Source organism: Theropithecus gelada, chromosome 8, assembly GCF_003255815.1.
Source record: "Theropithecus gelada isolate Dixy chromosome 8, Tgel_1.0, whole genome shotgun sequence".
NCBI classification, from domain to species: domain Eukaryota; kingdom Metazoa; phylum Chordata; class Mammalia; order Primates; family Cercopithecidae; genus Theropithecus; species Theropithecus gelada.
In genome coordinates, this window is record NC_037676.1 from 135,534,354 (window position 1) to 135,557,903 (window position 23,550).

General features: G+C 49.6%; 1 protein-coding gene across 4 annotated transcripts in view; it reads right to left on the reverse strand.

Moving 5' to 3' along the window:
* Window positions 1-740: 740 nt before the first annotated feature.
* NDRG1 (N-myc downstream regulated 1) overlaps window positions 741-23,550 on the reverse strand; it is a 60,368-nt gene continuing 37,558 nt past the window's right edge. For all 4 annotated transcript variants that reach the window (XM_025395282.1, XM_025395283.1, XM_025395280.1 and 1 more), the window contains 11 exons: window positions 22,962-23,024; window positions 22,161-22,221; window positions 20,536-20,622; window positions 18,042-18,098; window positions 13,905-14,008; window positions 12,190-12,246; window positions 11,353-11,404; window positions 10,098-10,145; window positions 7,857-7,892; window positions 5,529-5,580; window positions 741-2,686 (listed from right to left, as the gene is read on the reverse strand). In XM_025395282.1, coding sequence (XP_025251067.1) covers window positions 2,445-2,686; window positions 5,529-5,580; window positions 7,857-7,892; window positions 10,098-10,145; window positions 11,353-11,404; window positions 12,190-12,246; window positions 13,905-14,008; window positions 18,042-18,098; window positions 20,536-20,622; window positions 22,161-22,221; window positions 22,962-23,024 — 859 coding nt within the window. In that variant the 3' untranslated portion in view covers window positions 741-2,444. The remainder of the gene's footprint in view (window positions 2,687-5,528; window positions 5,581-7,856; window positions 7,893-10,097; window positions 10,146-11,352; window positions 11,405-12,189; window positions 12,247-13,904; window positions 14,009-18,041; window positions 18,099-20,535; window positions 20,623-22,160; window positions 22,222-22,961; window positions 23,025-23,550) is intronic.

A 23,550-nucleotide genomic window follows, 5' to 3' on the forward strand; every position in this document is an offset into this window, starting at 1 on the left:
GAGGCCTAGGTGGACGGATTCCTTGAGGTCAGGAGTTCAAGACCAGCCTGGCCACGGCAAAATCTCATCTCTACCAAAAAGAAAAAATAAAAATAAAAATAAATTATCTGGGCATGGTGGCGCATGCCTGTAATCCCAGCTACTCAGGAGGCTGAGGCAGCAGAACTGCTTGAACCTGGGAGGCGGAGGTTGCAGTGAACCAAGATTGTGCCACTTCACTTGAGTCCGGGTGACAAAGTGAGACTATTGTCTCAAAAAATAAAAATAAATGTTAAAAATAGAAAAGCTGTTTTCCTCAAATTATAGGTTGAAAAGTTTTCTCCTCTTATCACTGTGCTGTCTAAGCTATTGGTCACTTGAGGTGCGGCTGGTCTGAAAGGGCCGTGAGTGTGAAAGACACACTAGAGTTCCCAGAATGAAAAAGGAATGCAAAATACCTGCTCAATAGTTTTTATAGAAGTGGTAATATTTCAGACATCTTGAGATAAATGTATTATTAAAATTAATTTCATCCACTTCTTTCCACTTTTGAAAATGAGGCCACCAGGAAATTAGAAGTAACATATCGGCTGACTTAAATTTCTGCTGGACGTGCTGCTCTGAAGCAAAGAATTCCAGAGATGAGGGGCTGGGGCCCCCTAGGTGTCAAGGATGGACAACCCCCCAGTGAAACAGCCATCCCTGCACTGTAATGTTTCACACACACAATCTCTCAGGGACAGAAAAAAGACACAAGCCGCTGCAAAGTTACAAATTTATTGGTCTGGAAATAAATACAAATATCTCATTAAGAAACTCCTCTGGAAAGACTTGTGCACAATAGTTTCCCATCTGTACTCAGCCTCTCTTGCCCCGATCCCCGACTTTTCTGCGCAAGGCCAGGGAAGGCCTCCAAGGTGATGGGCGGCAGGTAACGAGTCATTGCCTCTCATGCCACCTGGAAGGCTGGACTACTCCCTTCTCCCAACCGCAGGGTCCCAGAAATCCTCGGGCCCCAGCGGCTGACTTACAATGTTCAATTCACTCTGACCAAACTTCCTATGAGAAAATCCACTGTGAGCCAAAATGAAAAGTACAAGGCAGTAGTACAGGAGCCTGGCAGCCTCGCTGGCCGCCCAGAAACGTCAGTGGTGCTGCCCCATTCGGCGAAAGGTTAGGGAGCAGGAAAAGAGGAAGCAGAAGAGGGAAGGAAAGTCCCACGGAATGCGTATTCCAGAATCCTTACATTTTCTCAGCCACCGCTCCCCACATGAGTTCCCACCCCCACCCCCACAAGAGTAAAGAGTTCTGAGGATCTAAGAACGTGACTCGGTCAGGTAGGTTCAGCTACTGAGTTCACGTTCTAGCCCAGCTGTCGAAGATTGAAAACTGGATGTAACCCAATCACACAAAATCCCTGGAACCAAGCTGGGATCCACAGAAATCACAACTGCACTGGATCCCAACACAACCATAAGGAATCCCTTACATCAAGTAACCCCAATTCCGCCCCCACCCCAGTGCTTCTACCCCGGCCCCTGAAAGGACACTCATCACAGCCAGGGCAGCTGTGGAATGTTTCCCTCCATTCCAAGGAATGCAAAACAAATCTAAATGATCTTCTCCCTGAACAAGAATCATCACTCGCTCACGTATCAGGGGTGGGAAGTTGGGCTGTGGAGAAGAGGCAGAAAGCAGAACTAAAGCCTTCAAAAACCATGATGCGCAACGTTTGCTGAAACATTTTTGTCTGTAAAGCCAGGAGATTTTGTTGCCTGCTTTTGCTGCACATTAAGAGGATGCTAGAAAAATCAAGCTTGTTTGCTTCTGCATTCAAAGCTTTCTAGATGCACCAACTTTAAAAATCTGTTTCTTCAAGTTAACTACATAGATTGGTTGTTCCAAATGCCTCTAGCCTCAACATAAATCCCACCTTTTCCCCCTTCCTGTTTTGCCTGTTTAAAAGAGGTCCCTGCACGTCACTATTACCCGCCTCCCGAAATGAGAAAAGGATTTTGTTTCCGGAAACTGGATAAGTTTCTCCTCAGTTAAAGAGGAAACGGGAAGTGGGCGGCTGGCCTTCTGACCAGGCACCTGTTTGAACCAGGATGCTCAGGGCAGCCTAGGCTTGGCTTTTGTGAAGTGTGCGCTGCTACGTGTCTTGTTTTTGGCAGTTTGGTGTCTCTGAGGGAGGGGAGGAGAGTGGCAACTCACCACTGGTTAATAGAAGAGGATGCGAATGCAGAGATGCTTGCTTCCTTCCTTTGGTCCACTGCCACCCCGCCTTTGGAGAGGGCACCCACGTAATGGACCCCATTTGTCTCCACCAGAGCTCACTCTTACAAAATAAGCTTTGGATTAATACCGAGTTAGGCGCAGTGTGGCAGGCAGGGGGCGTAAAGGGGCTGGGGAGGAGGGGGCCGCTACAGAGATCAGAGTCCGGGGGTGGCGGCTGGGCAGGCCGCCTAGCAGGAGACCTCCATGGACTTGGGCCCGGCGTTGTTACCGGCGGCACCCGAGTTGGGGGTGATGTCCAGGTGGGCCCCCTCGCTGGTGTGGGAGCGGCTGCGGGTGCCCTCGCTGGTGTGGGAGCGGCTGCGGGTGCCCTCGCTAGTGTGGGAGCGGCTGCGGGTGCCATCCAGAGAAGTGACGCTGGAACCAGAGGCTGTGCGGGACCGCATCAGGCGGGTCATGCTAGCCGAGGGCACTAGGGGGAACAAGAAACAGCCAGTTAGAGGGCAGGAGACTGCCAGGTGAGGAGCCAGGCATGCCCATCCACCAGCCACATGCCCTTCTACATGCCAACCCCAGAGAAGCCTTGATCCCTGCAGCCATCCAGCTGCTGGGCCCCCGTCCTCTCCATGTCCACTCAGAGAGAGAGACGGCGAGGCCCAGATGAGGGGAAGAACTGCTGCACTCACACCATGAGTGACTTGAACCCAGATCTGGGTCTGCACCCCAATTCTGCCACCTCTTAAAAGCTGTGTAATTTTGAGAGTATCCCCCTGAGCCTCCCTGTTCCCATCTGTAAAGGGATGTTAATACCGACCCCTGGGATCAGCACCTGTGTGTACGCCCATGACCCCATGCTGTCCATGATCACTGCAGCAGGGAGGACACCTGGGGTCAGCCGGGCTCAGCTCTGCACATCACAGGTGGGGAAAGGGAGAGGGGCCACATGGCAAGTTCCTGGCAGGGCTATTCATTGTCATCTCTCTTTCCCAAAGAAGCCTGTCAGCCCAGGTGCTAACAAGGGTGCTGCCTATTCTTTGGGATCTTCTCCAAGACCTCAAATGTTCTTGCGCATGGCACGTGCTGATGGGGTGAAATGAGGAGGAACAATCCTGCCCACCGGTACCGGATGGGACAGTGTCCTGCAAGATTCACACCCACCTGAAACTTCAGAAAGGAATCTTATTTGGAAATAGGGTCTTTGCATCTGTAATTAGTTAAGGATCTCGAGATGAAACCACGCTGGGTTGACAGGGAACCCTAAACCCAATGACCGTGATGCCCTTATAGAAACAGCACACAGGGACACGCAGGGGAGAAGTCCACGCAAAGACAGAGGCCGAGATTGGAGCAATGCAGCCACAAGCCACGTAAAGCCGAGGATTGCTGGGGCCATCAGCAGCCAGGAAGAGCCAGGGAAGGTTCTTCCATAGTGCCGTTGGAGGGAGCAAGGCCCTGCCCACAGCTTGATTTCGGACTTTAGGCCTCCTGAACTTTGAGAGAATGGATAGAATGGATTTCTACTGTTTTCAGCCACCCAGTTTGTGATTTGTTAGGTCAGCTTTAAGAAACTACTATCCCACCCACCTGAAGCATCATGGCTAGGAGGCCACAAGCAGTCACAGCCATCAGCAACAGGGGCAGCTGATCCACACCAAGCATGCAGGGCTTATGTTATCTCCCTGATAGGCACAGGCAGGGGCTTTTGATGGCAGGCACTCCCAAAGAGAATTAATCCTTGCTGAACTATCTTAAAGAGCTAGTTTTGAATTCAGAAAGAATTGGGGTCAATGCCACATCCGCAGCTCACATACTTCTCTGAGCCCCTACTTCTCAGAAATCTGGGATTTCTACTGAGGAGGATGAGAAGGATACAGTAAGCACTGATGTCAGGTGTGCAAAGGGTTCATTAAGCCAGCCCCCTGCAGTGTGCAGGAGGCCAGTGGCCAGTTCCTTTCCTTCTCTTTGGCTGATGCCTTTGAGACCATAGCTCTTCCTGTTTTATTCCCCCCAAGACCTGCAGGAGGCTTTGGGTTTCTGGAAATAGATGCTGATTTGGGGAGAAAGATGAGGTCTAGCATTCACTTCCTTTCTCTCCAGAACACACTCTCAAAGCAGAAATCCAAACCCTGGTGGGGCCAAGACAAACAGGAGTCACAATTCACACTGTGCAGGGTAAAGCAGGGCTGCCCCACGGCTCTCTCCATGGCTATCTCCAGTGACAGCCTTTGCCTGCAACTTCTGTCGGGGAAAGCAGGCTAGAAAGGCAGGAGCCCCACTGGCAGATAGCTTCTGTTGGAAGAGGGCACCTGGGGATGTGGATCCTGCCTGAGCCTGAGGCATGGAAATCAAACCTGCCAGCCCTGCCTTGCTAGAGCTAATCATGGCTGAGGCCAATGCTAGGACTGCAGTCAGCTTACCAAGCATACTCTTACTATCTACATGGGCAAACAGTTTAAGGAAATGATAAAAGGGATCACAAGTTCAATACCTTCCTAGTAAGGAAGGACACACAAATTATAGTTCCAAAACAGTAGGGTCAGAAGAGCCACTAGTCATGTCAGGGCCGGACTATGGCTGACAAGCCCACAGCACCGACTGGCTGCTGTTCACTTCTGGAAAAACAGGCTGTATGTGCCTAACAAACTATAACTGCAAAGTAAGAATTAGCGAGTCCCTGAATGATGCTTCCAATGTATCCTCCACTTCCCAAAGCTCATGACTTGAATGTGGCATGCTCCACCTTGAATATAAGCAACTTTGTTAGCCACTTCTACAGAGCTTTGCGGTCTTCAAAGAACTTCCACCGATCCGCCCTCTACCCCCTGCTTAGATCCCCGAAGCCTCGGCTTCATCATTGATAAGATGGGCTAAGACTATGTCAAAGGAGTACTGTGATAGTTCAATGAGATAAAATAATGTGTTAGTATATCTTTCATCACTGACACCGTCTTCATCATCACTATAGGTGATGGTCTCTTAAAACTTGTGATCAAAATTTTAAAGACTGTTATTGTTTCACTGTTTGTCACTGTCTTGGTGCTTAAAGGGACAGTCCTGATCCTAAACCTCCCAAAGCCCCTGGTGTGAAGCAACTTCTGTTCAACAAAGGAGGAAAAATGAGCCTCGCTGGTATAAATGAGAGGCTAGACCTTCCAGGCTGCCACGCGCCCTCCACACACCTAAATGTTTCTCCCCAGAAAGCCGAAGCTGGCCAGGGGGACAGAGAATTGCTCATCCAAGCCTGGCTCAGGACAGAGCACTTCCAATTCCGACACACGCCCTGACCCACTGCACACGAGGAACGCCATACTCACTGTATCCCATGCCCTGCACGAAGTACTTGAAGGCCTCAGCGAGCTTGGCTGGCTGCAAGAGACAGGGAGAGAAAATGCAGTCAGTTGCTGGGGGACCCGATCACCCGAGGCCATGGGGTGTGTGCCTGTGGTCACCTTCATTTGAGAGCTTGGCTCCAGACAAAAGCCATCACATGTTGACGGGACAAAACACAAAAGTAAAAGGAAGACTATGGGATAATGATGGGACATTCACCCCACAGCTGTGGAACTTGGACAAGTTACATGATCTGTCTGAGCCAGTTTCTTCACCTCTAATACAGGGCAGAGTATCGCAGCTATTCCCGTGTGTCTCCAGGGAGATTACATTCCACAAAGGAACGTGTCTAACCCAGCATGTAGAACACAACAGCATCGCCATCGTGAGCCACTCCCCGTGCAAGGGGCTTTGCTGCATTTGATCATTTACTCCTGATAACCCCTTATGAGGTCAGTGCTACCTCAGATACATTTCATAGCTGAACAGGTTTGGAGAGGTAAATCCACTCAGGGTCCCACAATAAGTAAGTGGTGGGTCCCGTAGATTAACCCAGGGCTCTCCAAACTCAAAACACTCATTCTTGAGGCAAGTCACTATCAACCTCAATAGCAGGCTGGCTGAAAGAAGGGATGATGGATAGATAGATGGGTGGAAAGAAAAGGATGGATGGGAAGAAGAAAGGAAAGGAAGGAAGGAAGGAAGGAAGGAAGGAAGGAAGGAAGGAAGGAAGGAAAGATGGATTAAAAAAAGAATTGGTGGGCAGAAGGAAGGAAAAAAAGATAAATATGAACAAAAGAAGGACAAATAAAAGGAAGAAAGGATATGGAGAAGAATGAATGGATGATGGCTGGATGGTTCACCGGATGGGTAGACAAACCAATTAATTAACAACTCACTGGGTTACTTTAAGTGAACTGTGTATGGCACGCTGAGACCACATCCAGTTCTACCAGTTCTCTCAGTTCATTTAATGTAAACTAGGAGGCGAATGCTCAAGTATCACGGGCATACATGCAAGGCATATCTGTTCTTCAGTTAATTCCAACTGTTCTATCCTGTGCCCTGGGTCCTACTCTCCTGAGGCAGTGAGAGGGCACTGGTAGAGGCTGGGCTGACCCCCTCCCTGCTCTCCACCAACTCCTGCCAGGACTCCACAAAGAGGCAAGTGACATTTAAAAGAGCGGCTACGCTCAAATTGCCCTCTGGAATTTGTGTGACAGTGGAAGAAAGAGACAAGAGAAGCAGGTCAGGGCTGCAGGGAACAGGGACGCCTGTGTTCAAGATGATGAAGAGAACCAAGAACACAGGCTTGGGAATGAGAATTCCTGGGCCCAGTTTTAGCTCCAGTAATCATGGGCAATCTCTCTCAACTTTTGGCCTCAGTTTCCTCTTCTGTGACACTGGAATAAAATGCTTGCTCTTCCCACCTCTGAGGACTATTGCAAGGACCTAATTTAATCGAGGATGGGAAAACCCTGTGTAAACATACACCCAACCCGCAAGGGCACAAGGACGACAGGAATTGCTCCTCCCTGCGCTGGTGTCCCCGAAGCCTGTGCTAGTTGAACTCTGAAGCTCTGAAAATTCTTTTAATTATGACCAGGGTTACATCTGTTCTCATTTTACGTAGAGAAAGGGAAAAAGGAGGAAGAAAGGAGGCAGGGCAGGTTTTGGACCAAAAAGATGACAGAAAACTCTACTTCATTTTAAGATAGAACACAAAACTATCGGGATATAAAATTATAGGACAACAGATTAGAAGTTTACTTGTCAGGTTCGTGAGATTCTTTATAGGAGAGGATATTGAAGGGATCGGTTATGCAGCAAACACACTATGTTGATCAATGTGTTTATCTGTACATGTGCACACACATTTACACATGCACACAGACGTGTACACATGCACACCCACAAACACACATGCGCACGCGCGCACACACACACACACGCACAATTTGGCTTCATCTCCTCCATGTCCCTCTGCTCTGGGCTGGAGCTTCTCGGGGCCCTTCACTCCAGCAGAAGCCCGTGGTCTTTGGGGCAGACACACCTAGATTCTGATCCATGATGACTAAGGTGTGTCTACTTGGCAAATCCCCCAACCTCTGTGAACCGCAGTATCACCCACTCCACAGGGGTTGGCTCCTAGGGGATCAGAGTCCTCCTATATAGCACCTTTTCCCAACAGTCCACAAACTGTCATCCGATGTCACAGCAAGGCAATGAGGGAACAGGTGTCACAGAGGCACATGCACTCCACCCAGGGGGAGGCGACAGCTGGGTAATGCAAAAGCCAAGGTGGCACTCACCTGGGAGATCTGTGGGAGACCGCCACAGTCCGCCATCTAGGAGACAGGGAAGCTGGTTAGTGCCAAACACCACAGCCAAGGCCATCTGCACTAAGTTTGTTCTGAAAGGATGCCCATCTGCCCGCTGCCCTGCCCTGCCTTGTCCTGCCTTACAAAGGAGGAACAGGGTGGACCGTGGGTAGGGAGCATTCCAGCCCCACCAAGCAAGGTTGCTGGTGTCCCCGTGGCAACTATCACTTGCAGCTTCCTATATGCCAGGCACTACACTAGGCCCTATAGATAATTTCACTCCATTCCCCAAGAACCATGGAAGGTACAGCTGTCCCATTTTACAGGCAGAAACTGGGCCAGAAAGAGCTTAAGGAACTCGCAAGGTTCCAGGCCAGGATCTGTCTGACTCGAAAGGGTTTGATAAAAAAGGCCCTTTTTATATATTCCCTTTGTTCCCTCAAAAGGAAGTGGCTGAATTTGGGTCTTCGGGCCGGATTCAGCTCCTGACTGGTACCCTTCCTAAATGCTGGATGTTCAAAGTCCCTGTGAAATCACCGAACCTCAAGAGGCCACTGCAGCCTCTGAGAGCGTGCAGCCAGACTGGACGTGAGCAGAGCTGATGGCAAGGGAGCAGGGGGAGGCTGTGGGGAGGGTGGCCTGGGGTGAAATGGGGCTGGAGGAGTTCGTGGGAGTGGTGAGGCTATGGGCATCCTACAGCCCAGGGCGCCTCAAGTCTGGACACCCAACACTAGCCACAAAGCGACACTGCCCTGGGGCAGTCCTCAGCTCACCCAGCACGCAGGGACAGGATGCCCAAACGTTCCCTCCAGGCGGGGCACTCAGCGCATTAGGCTGGTGCTGTGGAAGTCTCCAGAATCAGGCCTGAGTGAGTTCTGTTTCTGGATCTACCATCAAATCGGCCACAGGACCTCAGTCAGGCCACCCACCCTTTGCTGTAGGTTGTGGTTGAATTGTGTCCCCCAGATAGACATATCTAAGTCCTAACCCCAGTACCTATCCATGTGGCCATACTTGGAAATAGTGTATTTGCAGGTACAATCAAGTTAAGATGAGGTCATATTGGATTAGAGTGGACCCTAAATCTAATGGCTGAGGTTATTAAAAGAAGAAGGAAGTTTGGACACAGACGCAGTGATACAGTAGGGAGTGCTGAGTGAGGACGGAGGCAGAGACTAGAGCAATGCATCTACCAGCTAAGGTGCACCACGTGTGGCCAGCAGCCACCAGAAGCTGGAAGAGGCAGGCAGCATCCTCCCCCAGCGTGGAGGGAGCACGGCCTTGCCCACACCCTGATTTCAGACTTTCAGCTTCCAGAACTAAAAGGGAATAAGTATCTGTTGCTTTAAGCCACCCATTTTGCGATACTTGTGACAGCCGCCCTCAAAGTGCGGCATTATGCAAGCTTGACGCCCAGCAGCTTCTAATCTTGCAATTTCCTTCTGAGGGAATCTTGAAAGAAAATCTATGTAAAGAGCCCAATACAGGAAAACAGCCTCCCACTCAATAAGTATCGGACACCCCCCACATGCCTTTCAAAGGCATTCTACTTCTATGGGGGAAGTTGAGGGCACGGTGACCTACAGATGCCACTTCCTTGTCCTTCCCCCAGTGCAAGGGAGCCGCCTCATCTCCACCCAGGTCCCTCCTGGCCACCTGCCCCTGCAGGGGTGCACCCGGGCCGAGAGGCCCCTCTGAAAGGTTCCCACTCTTGTGCTGCATCTCCGGGCGAGGCTGCCACAAACAGCCGGTGGTTTGCATTGTGCAATCAGTCATAACTGCCAAGGGACTGGTGGAGGTTGCTACAGACCCTCAAATCCAGCTGCGAGCGAGCTAGCACACCATGTGCTCAGATGAACTTGCTGGAGAAAGTCCTGACCTTCCCTGGCCGTGGGAGACGTCTCCTCCTATTGTGACAAGCAGAGCCCCTCTTGGAGGACTGTCCCGGCCCCAGCCTATGGAGGGCCCCTGCCAAGTCATCCCTGGTCTCTCTATCCCCAAAACCCTCAGACCAGCAGCCTGTTGATTCCTGCAGTCCCACAGAAAGATCCCTCATCTTTGCAGCCTCAGATCGCCAGTCGGCACCCAACATGTTCATAAACAGATAGATTAAATCATTCACTCTATGGTTTCTGATTGTGTGCCTTGCCTTTTTCAAGCCTAACTCAATATTGCAGAAAACGTGAGTTTCTAAGAAATAACAAACACAAACCCCCGTTGTTTTGCCTGTACCTTGAGGAGAGTGGTCTTTGTGGGGTCCAATTTCGAGTTGCACTCCACCTGCACAAGAGGGAGGAAATCTGTTCATTCTTTACGTGAAGCCAAAGTCAAAACATCATCCCCTTCCCTGCCACTCTGCCGCCGTCACCAGAAACTCCAGCATTTCTGCTGGCAAAGAAAAAAGTATGTGGGGTTTGGGATTCAGCAGATGTGGCTTTCAATCCAAGCCTTGCCATTACCAGCTGAGACAACTTGGATAAGTTATTTAACTTCTTTGGGCCTCAGTTTCCTCATCAATAAAATGGAGATAATATCTTTTTTCAAAGGGTTGTTATGAAGATTAGCTGAAATGTAAACAGTACTGCAGAAATATCTGCTAAATAAATATCCTTGTTTAACCAGCAGCTGCCAGAGATTCTACAGTTTTAACACTCCCAGATCTAACAACTATTCTTCATGTAAAACCACGCTGACCAGGCTGGTTTCTCTCTTCATTTTGTCAGTGACCCTCTCGAAAGGGGCATTCAGAATTGGGAAGAATACACACATGTAACCCATGATGTTCAAAATGCCTAAAGTAAAACTATCACCTCCCTTGATCTGAACAGTGTATCTCTATTGATGTATCCCATGATTATCTCCAGTTGGTCAGCCCATAAGAAATTCATGGTTCGTTAAGGCATGCCAAGTATTTACTACATGAACATTTGCAAGTGTCACTCTGAAGATCACTGCACAAGGTCTGGCAGTACTGCAGGACTCTGATCCATAGCCCCTAAGTCTTCCATCTCCCCAGCTGTGGGGTTGTCTGAAAGGTAGAGTCCTCTCTTTGCTGCCACAAAGTTGCAGGTGGGAGTTAAGGGGTGAAAGGAGTCAGGAAGCTTTGCTAAGCCCTGCCTCCCAGTGCCTCTCTCACCTGCCAGCTCATCAGGCACCAATCAGTTTGGAAAGATCCATCTGCTTCCCAAATAAGAGGCGAGTCTCCTGGCCAGGAAGCCACGCCCATATAAACAAGCCAATGGGACACAGATCGGAGGGTGAGGGGACCTGGGAGAGGAGACACTGCCAGGCAACTAGGGCTAGCAGCCACCAGGGAAACAGACTAGTGGCCGGGCCCTCTGCCCAAAGGCCAACATGGCATTTCAGAGAAACATCACCTGCCCTGAAGGGGCAGAGGAGAGAAGGGGCAGGCAGGGCCACTTCAACAAAGTCAACCAGACTTTGCCTGTTGAATTAAACACAGAAACCAGCTGTGATTTCTACATACCACGGCATCCACCGCAGGCGAGCTGTCCCCAACCACCAACAGAGCAGGGCACCTGGGGTCAGAGACAGAGCGGAGAATTAGCACAAGATTCCTTTAAAGATTGTCCTACTCCCAGGCCTGTCAGGCCGGGGCCTGCATTCTAAAACAATGTCATTTTGGTTTCCCCAACACCCTTTGCTCTTTTACTTCCGTCTCCTTTGATCTTAGGATAAAATTGGTTACTAGTCCTTTACAACTTAGTATGAATTTCAGCGAGGGAACTTCTGTGCCCCAGTGCTTTTATTTTAAAGCATCTTCTCCTCAAGGATGGATGAGCAGGACTTAGCTGGTAATCAAGACCAAAACGAGAACAGCATGAAGGACAAAGGCAATGACGTGCCAGGTTCCCAAGTGTCACAGAACGTGGCACACTCAGCCACAAAAAGACACCATCATTACTGGTGGAAACCCAGTTAGTTCTGCCCACGACTTTTTTTTCCTCCTAGACATACAGAGCACTGTAAGACTGGGCCCTGTGCTATCCATCCCTAGGCTTCATGGAACAAAGCCTCACAGTTATTGATGTAGTAGGTGCTTAATAAATGCTGTCCCAAGTACAATCAACAATCTTTCTGCAAGATCAAAGGCCCATGTCGTGGAGACACCCTAGAAACTGATGCCACCAGCACAGGGAGAAGTCCAGGTCAGACTGTGTAACACCCAGTCTCAGGGTGGAATATACCCAGGTCTCACTGACACAACGTCCTGCCACACTCAGAAAGAAGGCCTTGCCAGCAAGGCCACATTTACAGGCGGCAGCCCCGACTGCAAGTGCTGGGCGAGAGAAAAGCCACTCACTGCAGGGTGACTGTGTGGGTTCCCGGCATTGGTCGCTCAATCTCCAGGTCACGCCGGCTGCAGGAAACAAATGCATCATTAGCATGAGCGCTCTTCCCCTGGAGAAAGCTCCCACTCCCATCCAGCCAAGCCCAGGAGGTCCTGCCAGCGGCCATTCCAGCAAACCACCCACATCCCCAACTTGCGAGAGGTCCTGTGGCTTTCAGCACTCCACACCCTCTTGGTGTCCACAGACCTGGTTAGAGGGACAGCAGGACCCATGCAATTCAAGCAGAGTCCCCCTCATTTTGTCACAAATATTTGTGTGGCTTTTTTTTTCCAGGAGTAGATGTCAGGTCTTCCACCACAGAGGGCCCCTGCCTTCCTTGTCCCCCTAGTCAGAGCCCCCACCTGACAGAGGGGCCACCTCCCAAATGTTCTCGCAGCCTCTTAAGTCCCAGCCTCACCAACTCATGAGTCCTCTATAAAGCACCCAAATGATCTCTTTAAAACTCAGGCCTCATCTTTCCATTCCCTGTCTCAAACCCTGTGGTGGTTTCCCACTGCACTAGTGTGAGGCCCAGTGCGGGCCCGGCCCAGTGCCGACCACCCTCCCTGCATGCACTCACCCACCCTTTCTGCTATCTTGCAGCTCCCAACATGAGAAGCTCTTTCCCAGCTCACAGCCTAGATTTAGACAAGCAGGATCCAAATCATGCTCTGCCACTTTCTAGCTGTGTGGCCTTGGGGAGAACACAGGACCTCTCTGCGCCTTTGCTTCCTCAACAGGAAATGACAATACTACCAGGACCTTCAGAGTGGGATTTTGAGAGGGGTCCGTTCATTACTGTGCTATCTGTGCAGGCAAGTTAAGAGTGTGGAGTCTGTGGGTTGTGCTGGTCTCCTGTGTCTCCAGCACCCAGACGAATGCCTGCCTCACTCCAGTTCTCAGGAAGTGTTTGCAAAGTGAACGCACGGCCGGGCTTCCGTTTCTTCAGTCACACAGTGAGGATGTTACCACTGAGATGAGGGCAGGATTGTAAAAGGAGGCAAATACTAAGCTCTGTTACAAATGTTCATGTCAAGAAGTCACGTTATTAACATTTGACCAGAGATAAACACTATGAGGCTTATTTCTAGCTCCTGTTTTGGGAGCGTGGCAGAGACAGCTCAGCAGGTTGAGTGAGCTCTCTGGAAGATTACAGAGTCTCTGGCTGACACCACTGGCCCTGAGCTCTCTCCTCCCCTAGCTGAGCTCCAGATAAGCACCTAGTGCTGGTCGAGAGGGCCACGCCTTAGGCAAAGGCCGTGTTCAGGTCCTCCTTATCCTTGGAATGACAAACTCCCAGAAGCCTGCCTGGATTATTCCCAGCCTCCAGGAGTGCTTTGCTGCTCTCTCACTTAGCTCTTCTTACATTTGGCCTTTTGTGGACGTCAGCAGTGGGCACACACATTTACGCTCAACCCTCTGAGTGTGCGACTGCGTCCCTCTCACATCTGCACCCCCAGCGGTGTGGCGAGTTTGTTCAGATCCCTGCAAGACAAGCTGAACTCCAGGAACCAGCTTAGAGGACAGGTGTCCTCCTGGGGACACCTGTCCTATGAATCTATTTGCTCAAACTCAGAGCCTACCTCTTCCACTCATTTTATACCCTCCCTCTCACCTGCCCCATATTTCGGAACTACAGAAGACACCTCATAAATAGCAATGATGTGGCTGAACAACATCCCGATACCTGTTGTAGGCATTGATGAACAGGTGCAGGTTGCCAGGGTTCATGTCATTCACGATGTGCTGGCGGTAGGTGTGGACCACCTCCACGTTACTGTGCATTTCTTCCTGCATTTAGAGAGGTGAGAAGATGGTCCTCATTGCACCGTGGCCCTGGGCTGGTCACTACTCTCTCGTTCTCCAGGTTATTTGGATACAAAATAAAGATAATAATGCCTAATCCACAAGACAGCGACGGATCAAAAAAAAAAAAACCCGTTTGGGAAAGCAGCACATCCACCCGGGTGCAGACAGTGCTTTCACTGTCCGCTGGGAGCAGGAAAGACACCCCATCCTGGAAAGGCCACACCCCACCCTTCCAAACCCATTAATTAGGGAGTTTCAATCTGAAGTCAGACACCCTGGATCTAGAACTTAGCTTCATCACTGCCCTGTTCGTGGGCAAATCTTTTAACCTTTCTGAGCCTCATGTCTCTCTAAAAAAATAAAGGGAAGAGAGAGAATGTTGCCTACACTTCACTAGGTTATAGGACTTAATGGAGGTTGTGTTCTCACCTCTACCAACAGTAACAATTGGATGCAAATGTTAGTAATTATTTTCCAACAGAAAGAGTTGAAAAGAAGTTTTTCATGCTTCAAAAGCAAAACCAACTCACGCAACAGGAAGTTGCTGAAAAGAAGGGCAACTGCAACTCCCACCATGGCCAACCAGAGCCTTGGGGAAGTCGGCCTCAGCCTCCCGTCTCTGGGTGCTTTTTGAATGTTATTTGTGACCAACAACTTGTTTGCTCTGTTTCTCATTTGTACGAGGGCAGACACTGGAGGTTTCACACAGGGGTCTGATGTGACCAGTGGCAACCTGATGAGAAGTTGGAGTTGGGGGCCAAAGAAAGCCAGTGTCAAGCTTGAGCTGCGTCCAACAGCCCAGGATCATTTGGGGAGCAAGGAGGTCAACTGGCTACTAAGAGCAAACTCTGGAAAAGATAGTCAGGAATGATGCTGGGATTTCAGATCAAAACCAACTGTAGTGATCTAGGGGCACCCTTAGACATTATGGCCAGACCAACCAGTCTCCAAATAACTTGGGGTACAATCAGATCAGATGCTCAACGCTATGTGTGACATCCCTTCTCCAGTGAAACAGAAACAGTGGCTGTGAATTTTTCCCCAATTCCTATCAGTTTCAGATTACACACTCAGGACAGGGAAAATGTATCACACGCACTGTGGAATGAATCATAAAAGGGGAAAGAGGACTCTGGTGGGCTAAGCAGTGGCCCTCAGAAGATATGTCCATGTCAAATCTCTTGAACTTGGGAATGCAAACTTGCTGGGAAAATTTTTTGCAGGTATAATTAATTAAGGATCTTGATATGAGATCATCCTGGATTACATGAGCTGGGATGAAGTCCATTGGAAAGTATCCTTAAAAGAGGAAGGAGAGGGAGAATTGAAATAGACACAGAGGAGAAGACCATGTGAAGACAGAGGCACAGAGCGGCCTGAGCAGCCACTAGCCAAGGAATGCTGAGAACAGCCTGGAGCAGTAAGAAGCCAGGACGAATTTCCCCTAGAGCCTGTGGCAGAGGGGCGGCCCCGCCAGCACTTGATGCCAGAGTTCTAGACTCAGAGCTGTGAGAGAATACACTTTTGTTTTTCGTGTGTGTGTGTGTGTGTGTGTGTGTGTGTGTGTGTGTTTTGAGACAGAGTCTCCCTCTGTCTCACCCAGGCTGGAGTGCAATGGTGCAATCTCAGCCACTGCAGCCTCTGCCTCCCAGGTTCAAGTGATTCTCCTATCTCAGCCTCCCGAGTAGCTGAGATTACAGGTGCCCACTACACCCTGTTAATTTTGTATTTTTAGTAGAGACAGGGTTTCACCATGTTGGGCAGGCTCATTTCGAACTCCTGACCTCAGGTGATCCACTCGCCTCGGCCTCCCAAAATGCTGGGATTATAGACGTGAGCCACCGCACTCAGCCCACTTTCATTGTTCTAAGCCATCCTGTTTGTGGTAATTTGTTACAGAAGCCACAGGAAACCAACACAACGGGCAAACCCAGCAGTTGTACCCGCCAACTCCAGAGTGCAGCCTCTGTTCCCCGGTACACTCGCCAACTCCAGAGTGCAGCCTCTGTTCCCCGGTACACTCGCCAACTCCAGAGTGCAGCCTCTGTTCCCCGGTACACTCGCCAACTCCAGAGTGCAGCCTCTGTTCCCTAGTACGCTCGCCAACTCCAGAGTGGGGCCTCTGTTTCCCTCGTACACTCGCCAACTCCAGAGTGGGGCCTCTGTTCCCCTCGTACACTCGCCAACTCCAGAGTGGGGCCTCTGTTCCCCTCAAACACTCGTCAACTCCAGAGTGGGGCCTCTGTTTCCCTCATACACTCGCCAACTCCAGAGTGCGGCCTCTGTTCCCCAGTACACTCGCCAACTCCAGAGTGCGGCCTCTGTTCCCTAGTACGCTCGCCAACTCCAGAGTGGGGCCTCTGTTTCCCTTGTACGCTCGCCAACTCCAGAGTGGGGCCTCTGTTTCCCTTGTACGCTCGCCAACTCCAGAGTGGGGCCTCTGTTTCCCTCACACACTCGCCAACTCCAGAGTGGGGACCTGTTTCCCCAGGACTCATGAGAGTGTCAGATGGTCACACGTTAGCTCAGAAGCAGACACTGGTATATAAGCAAATCAGGTCACTGCAATTTCAGGCAACCAAGGGGTTTTCCAGACCCGGGGCTTGAAACCGAGCCCATGGCATACGCTTCCCGAGGACAGCTGGCCCCAGCTAGAGACACAAAACCAATGTCTGGGGCCAGGTAGGCTGGGCTGATAAGATGACGACCGCTCACTTCTAGCATGCTGCGAGGGGCCCCCTCAGTGGCGTGACTCTGCAGAAGAGCAGCTCATCTAAGAGCCAGGCAGCAGCGCAGGCAGCCGCCATCCTGCTGTGGTTGCCAGAATGAAGCCAGATTCATAGACACAAACACTGGCCCCACCTCTCCCCGGCAGAGACCCTACACAAGTCACTCAACCTCTCTGGTCTGTTTCCTCTTCCATAAACTGGGAATGACAACAGAATTTATCACACAGGTCACAGAGCATCTGGGTGGAATCCTAGTCCTATAGCTAATACTTGTGAAGCTCTTAGGACTGAGTCCAGCACACAGCTAACTCCACGGACGCGTTTGCTATAGACCAGATTTAGAACAGCCCAGAACTGGAAACAACCCAAAGGTCTATCAACAGGTGAATGGAAAAACAAACTGTTGCACATACATAAAAGGGAATATACTTCTCAGCACTAAAAAGGAATGCACTGTTTTTTAAGAGACACGGTCTCTCTGTCGCCTAGGCAGAATACAGGGGGCAATCATAGCTCACTGCTCACTGTAACCTCAAACTCCTGGACTCAAGCACTCCTCCTGCCTCAGCCTCCCAAGCAGCTAGGACTATAGGCATGCACCACCATGTCTGGCCAATTTTTAATTTTTTTGTAGAGACAAGGTGTCGCTATGTTGCCCAGGCTGGTCTTGAACTCCTGTGCTCAAGCAATCCTCCTGCCATGGCCCCCCAAAGTGCTGGGATGACAGGAATGAGCACTGCACCCAGACTAGGAATAAACTATTGATCCACTCATTAACATGGACAAATCTCAAAATGGTTACGCTGAGTGAAAGAAGCCAGACCAAAAAAAAAAAGAGTACATACTATATAATGCCATTTATATAAAAATCTAGGAATTGCAAAGCAATCTATAAGGGCCAATGCAGAACCAAGTTGCCTGAGGAGGAGGGAGAAGAGGATTATCAAGGGACACAAGGAAACTCTTGGGGTGATGGAGACGTTATTCTGATGACAGTGATGGTTTTACAAATGTATATACATGTCAAATTTAGCAAATTCTGCCCTTTAAATATGTGCAGTTAATGTACTTCAATCAGCCGTTTTTAAAAGACACATATAAAAAGAGAGAGAATGAATGACTTGTTGCTTATGAATGAATAATGTCACATTATCTCACGAGCACCAGCTCGGCGGCCCCCAGTCGATTGTGTCTTGTTCTCTCCACCCCCACATGGGGCCCGGTGCTGAGCACCACACAATGCATTGCTCAGCAGGAACAGCAGAATGCCAGGCCACACAACTCACCTTCCCAAAGAGGTGGGACACCACCATGTCTGGCAGGGCTTGGGTCCATCCGGAGATCTAGGGAGGAGTAAAGTGGGTGGATTAGAAACCAGGAGCTAACAGTAGTGAACAAAGTCAGCAAAACCCCACTTCCCTGGGGGGACAGTGGCATTGCCAGACTCCCCTCTGCATGCAGACCTCAAGGACATCCCCGTGATAAACTCAGTTCCTGTCTCCAGTTCCCTCCTGGACCTGACCCCCCACATGCAGGGCCTGGGACTATATCCAATTCCTTATTTTCAGAGGCCCATGCACAAGAAATCCACAGCAAATGAGCGCTGAATAAAGATCCAGCTACTGCTAGCTTACCCTGCTCAAAACATTCACCAAGTCTTCAGCAAAGAGGGCCGTCCATTCACCTCTTCTAAAAACACACTGAACTCCCCCGTCTACGCCCCCGGATATGCTTGGCTCCCAACTGTCCCTCTCTCTCATCTCCAAGCCAGTTTCCCCTTTCTAAGTATACTGACATTACCAAAGACACTGACAATCTTCTTTTTCCTACCTCTCCCCAGTGACTAGGTTTGCAGCAGCTCTATAAATGGTAGGATACAGCAGGAGCTCCATAAATGTGTGCTGATCAAAGCATTGGGCAAAAATAAGTAGCAGAGAAGCTCTAGACCTAAGGGTCTTTGGCTGGCCCTTGCCTGCCACAGCCCAGCTGTGTGGCACCGGGCAGTCTGCATACCTCTGGGTCTCAGACTTCTAATCTGGAAATGGGAGTGCCAGGAACTTCAAGGCCACAAGGCAAGGTGAGGAGTGCAAGAAGTAACTGCACATATCACAGTGTCTAATACCAATGCCTGGTACTCAGAAGGCTGGGGTTGAAAAGGAAGGGAATACTACAGCTATTAAAGCCCTGCAGACCTTCCCCAGGCTTCACATTAGCCAGTGGTCGACATCGCCAGACCTTCGAGTCTGGCTCAGAACAGGGATCATGAAGCACAGCGGGTGGACTGGAATGTCACTTCCTTTGCTGGAAAATCAAATGAAAAACAGAAGCGTGTTCCACTCCTGAATGTCATACAGGCAGGAGGGAAGGGGTCCTGCATTCTGGAGGAATGTTCAAAGAACAAACACAAAATCACAGTGGCTAGGACAGGGCGGGGGATGGAGCAAGAGGCACGGCCCCTTCAAACCCTCAGTCCCTGGCAGCCACCCAAAATTTGGCAAAACTGCACTTGCAAAATGAAAAGCTGAGATCACTTCAGCTTTGTCCTATTTCAACTGGAATGACCTGCCCATCTCCTCGGCAAACACTGAGGCCTTTACAGGGCAAAAAACCAAAAATAAACACCACAATGACAATTTTTAAAAGATAAACAAGGAACCTTAGGACACCAGCCAGGGCACAGCTTCCCAAGACAGCACAGGCCCCTTTTCCTCCAGGCAGCCCAACCTGCTGGCCAGGCCTGCCTGTCTCCCACCCCGGACAGGAGCCCCAGGGGCAAGGATGGTCAGATCCACGAACCACGAAGTCAAAGCAAGCTGCATCCAGTCCCCATTCTACTGCCTAGCCTTTTTTTTTTTTTTTTTTTTGAGATGGAGTCTCGCTGTGTGGCCCAGGCTGGAGTGCAGTGGCCGGATCTCAGCTCGCTGCAAGCTCCGCCTCCCGGGTTCACGCCATTCTCCTGCCTCAGCCTCCTGAGTAGCTGGGACTACAGGCGCCGCCACCACGCCCGGCTAGTTTTTTTGTATTTTTAGTAGAGATGGGGTTTCACCGTGTTAGCCAGGATGGTCTCGATCTCCTGACCTCATGATCTGCCCGTCTCGGCCTCCCAAAGTGCTGGGATTACAGGCTTGAGCCACCGCGCCCGGCCTACTGCCTAGCTTTATGTGGCCCTGGACAATCCCCTTAGCCACACCGAGTCCTCACTTCTGAAACGGTGATAAAAATTCTCACCTCCTAGAGTTACTATGAAGATTAACTGCGGTAATGCACACATAGCAATGTAGAATGAAACTAGCACATGGTAAACTCTCAATCTACATTAGCTAATTATTATCATAAAATTTTGTGGCACACTAAATATACATTTTTTTTTTAATAATATGTGAATGAATTCCTAAGATTAGAGGCTTTTGTCTTGTTCATCTCAAGAAGTTTTGTTCTTCAAGATGCTCAGCATCTTGACCAAAGCCTGGCACAAGTTAGGTACCCAGCCAATACTCATTAACCCAAGCAATGCTTATCCAAGCTGGCTCAGGGACCTGCATCCCAGTGCTTTCCCTGGCTTAGACAGCTTGGTGGTATTTAAGTCTTCTGAATGGCAAACGGCTGAGGTCATGTGTACTATTCTAAGCAAAGCAGAGGGAACTGGAGTGGGCAGTAGAGGGTAGCGGAGGAGTGGGTAAAGAGAGAGCTCGTAGCTCCAGGGCTCCGCCAGCCAGAGGCTGTGTGCACCTGTCCCTCTGCCTGCAGGGACTCCGCCTGCCTGACAGGCCCCCACCTCACCTTGGAGGCGGCCCAGTCCATCCAGCCTTCCGCACAAGGGTTCACGTTGATAAGGACGAGGCCCTCCACCATCTCAGGGTTGTTTAGCTGCGATTCAAGACACAAAGTGAGACAGACATCCCAGCAATCTGAAACACTAGGAACTTTCCAAGGCAAACCGAAGCTTGAGAGAAGTACCCAGAAAAAGGCAGTGTGGGCAGCAGAGCAGGCTGCTGCTCCCTGGCCCCACCCCATGCAAAACTGAGGTTCCAGCACAGCAGACACGGGATCGGGTCCTAGAGAGAGTGGGAAGGAGAAAGAGGAAGTGCAAAAGAAGTAGGAAGCCCGCCACATTGCAGACCTGCCTTGGGCAAGTCACTTCAACCCATGGAGGCTCAGCTTCCCCACCTGTCAAATGCGTGTAATACACCATCAACCTCATCAATCAAACAGGGTACACAAAAGCTCTCTAGCTGTGGCAGTAACAACTGTGTTACTTCCAGAATATATAAACACACACACACACATACACACACACACACACACACACACACACAGAGTTATGCATCGCTGAATAACAGGGATACTTTTGAGAAAATTCATCATTAGGAGATTTTGTCATCGTGTGAAGATCTCAGAGTGTACTTACACACACTAGATGGTATAGTCTACAACTCACCAAGGCTGTACAGTACAGCCCATTGCTCCTAGGTTTGCTGTACAAACCTGTATAGCATGTGACGCTACCGAATACTGCAGGGAATTGCATCATGATGCTAAATATTGATGTATCTAAGCAAATCTAAACATAAAAATGGTAGAGTAAAAATGAATCATTATAATCCTATGGACCCACTGTCAAATATGCAGTCTGTCATTGACCGAAATGTCATTATGTGACGCAGATACATATAGATATAGATATGTACACCTGGGGTTCAGTTGAGACATTGTTTAATTTGCTGAGAGTCTATATGGCCAGACCATTTTGTATTCATGTCAGCATTTCTTTCTTTTTTTTTTTTTTTTTAAGATGGATGTTGTAGAATCATGTCAGTATTCCTAACCTCTAGCAAAGCCCAGCAAATCATAGGCAGTCAAAATACCTATGGATGAACAAAATGAGTATTGCTGCATTCTTACATAATTGCTTGGTGAAGATACAAAGGAACAGTGGCTTTGGACCTGAGCCCAGAGAAATAACAATGACAACTGTCATGAAAACTTCCTGTGTCTGATTCTAGTTTAGAATCAGTTACGAACCAGGAGTACCCTGACTGCAAAAACCTGTACAGCTGTTACAAAGCAATGTCATAGCAGAGTACTCAGTGAGCACGGAGCGTCCTCACTAGATGGCTAAGCAGACAAAGTCAATGACAAAAGAATGTGTCCAGTATCACTCAAGAGTGGAGGAAGAGAAAAGGCTGAGTATATACATATATATACACACACACACACATATATATGTGTATATATATGAGTACTCACGTGTCACACACACACACACACACACACACACACAAAACTGTGGAGCATACGGGTCATTTCTTTTTCCCTTTTGGGTTTTCAATGCTTTTTCCAAATGTCTTCCTTCATCTTAAAATGTTATTTAAAATGCGATTTTCAAAAAATGCCAAAGCACTCACAGCAAATCGAGTTAGGATGTAGGCGCCTGCTCCTGTTCCCATGCCAATAATGCTTTTCAGCCTGGAAGCAGAAATACAAATGCATGTCACACAAGGAGAGAGTGACAGGAGCCCCCAAGGACCCACTTAGCACTTCCTGAGGGTGACCACCTGGCTAGGCAATGCGGGAGCATGCTGCTGTGACTGCCTGCACAGCCCTGAGGTTACCGTGCTTTAGGACTGGACAGAGACCGCGACCTTGGAGAGCCGCGCCCCTTATCCTCACTTCCCTCCTGGCCGCCACCCAGGCTCTGAGAGACCGTCTGACATTTCGGGAAAGCCCGTTATGGCATCATTTCTTCCCACTCTTAAGCTTTATTTTGGATTCTAAAACTTGGAATGAAAACAAATTGAGCAAGAACCATGAAGTTATCATTATTTGAAGGGCTCAAGACAGAGATGAACACTGGAAAAATGAGGGTGTGGAGAGAAAAGCTAAGGTCTCAAGCAACTCCATTCCAGAACATTCCATGGGAAAGAGAAGGGAATGGAAGAACAGGAGGCAAGAGCAAATGGGTGGGGCGGCTGCCATCACACAACATAACATTCATGCAAGAGGAAAACTGAAGTTACAGGAGGCAGACTAGAGCTCAGAGACTGTATGAAGAACAGTGTTCACAGAGTGACAAGCTAATTTCTTGCCTCATCTTTAAACTGCAACCTTAATTTTAGTGGTCAGTCCAGAGCAAAGCCAAGGGGCAGGAAGACGCTAGAAGCCAGGCTTTTCTGCAAACGGAGGAGGAGCTGATCCCTCGCTCTTACCCAAACTGTTGAAGGACTCCAGGAAGCATTTCAGCCAGCTGATCCATGGAGGGGTACATGTACCTGGGGATGACACAGAGAGGCCATTAGTGAGCGCCCAGAGAGAAACGGGTAATCGAAACAGGGACACGCTTGAAGGGTGGGGCCATGCAACAGACTGCCCCATGCACATAGACCCCCCAGTCTAGTCCCTTCCCATCCTCCTTCCAAGACCCTTGCAGCACACCCTATCAATTGCTTCCTATGAGCCAGGTCTCATGGACGCATTTTGGGGCATTATTAGCTCATTCAGTTCTCACAATAACTCTAGAAGGCTGCTAGGATTTTCCCCCCAGCAAGATTATAAATATTACTGAGGCTGAGAGATGAGCCACTTGGCCTCACGAGAACAGTAGATGGTTAGCCAGAAACATGTCCTCACTGGGTTTGTCTGGTTTTGGGTCTAGAGTGTTGCAGAAACTGACTAGAAGGCATTTCACAATTCCAACCTCAGGGAGAAGGAATTAGATCAGGCATGAATGAGTTCCATCCGCAAAGGAGTGACTGATGCTCACACATGCCGGGCTCTTGGTGAGGCAATGGCAGGGGC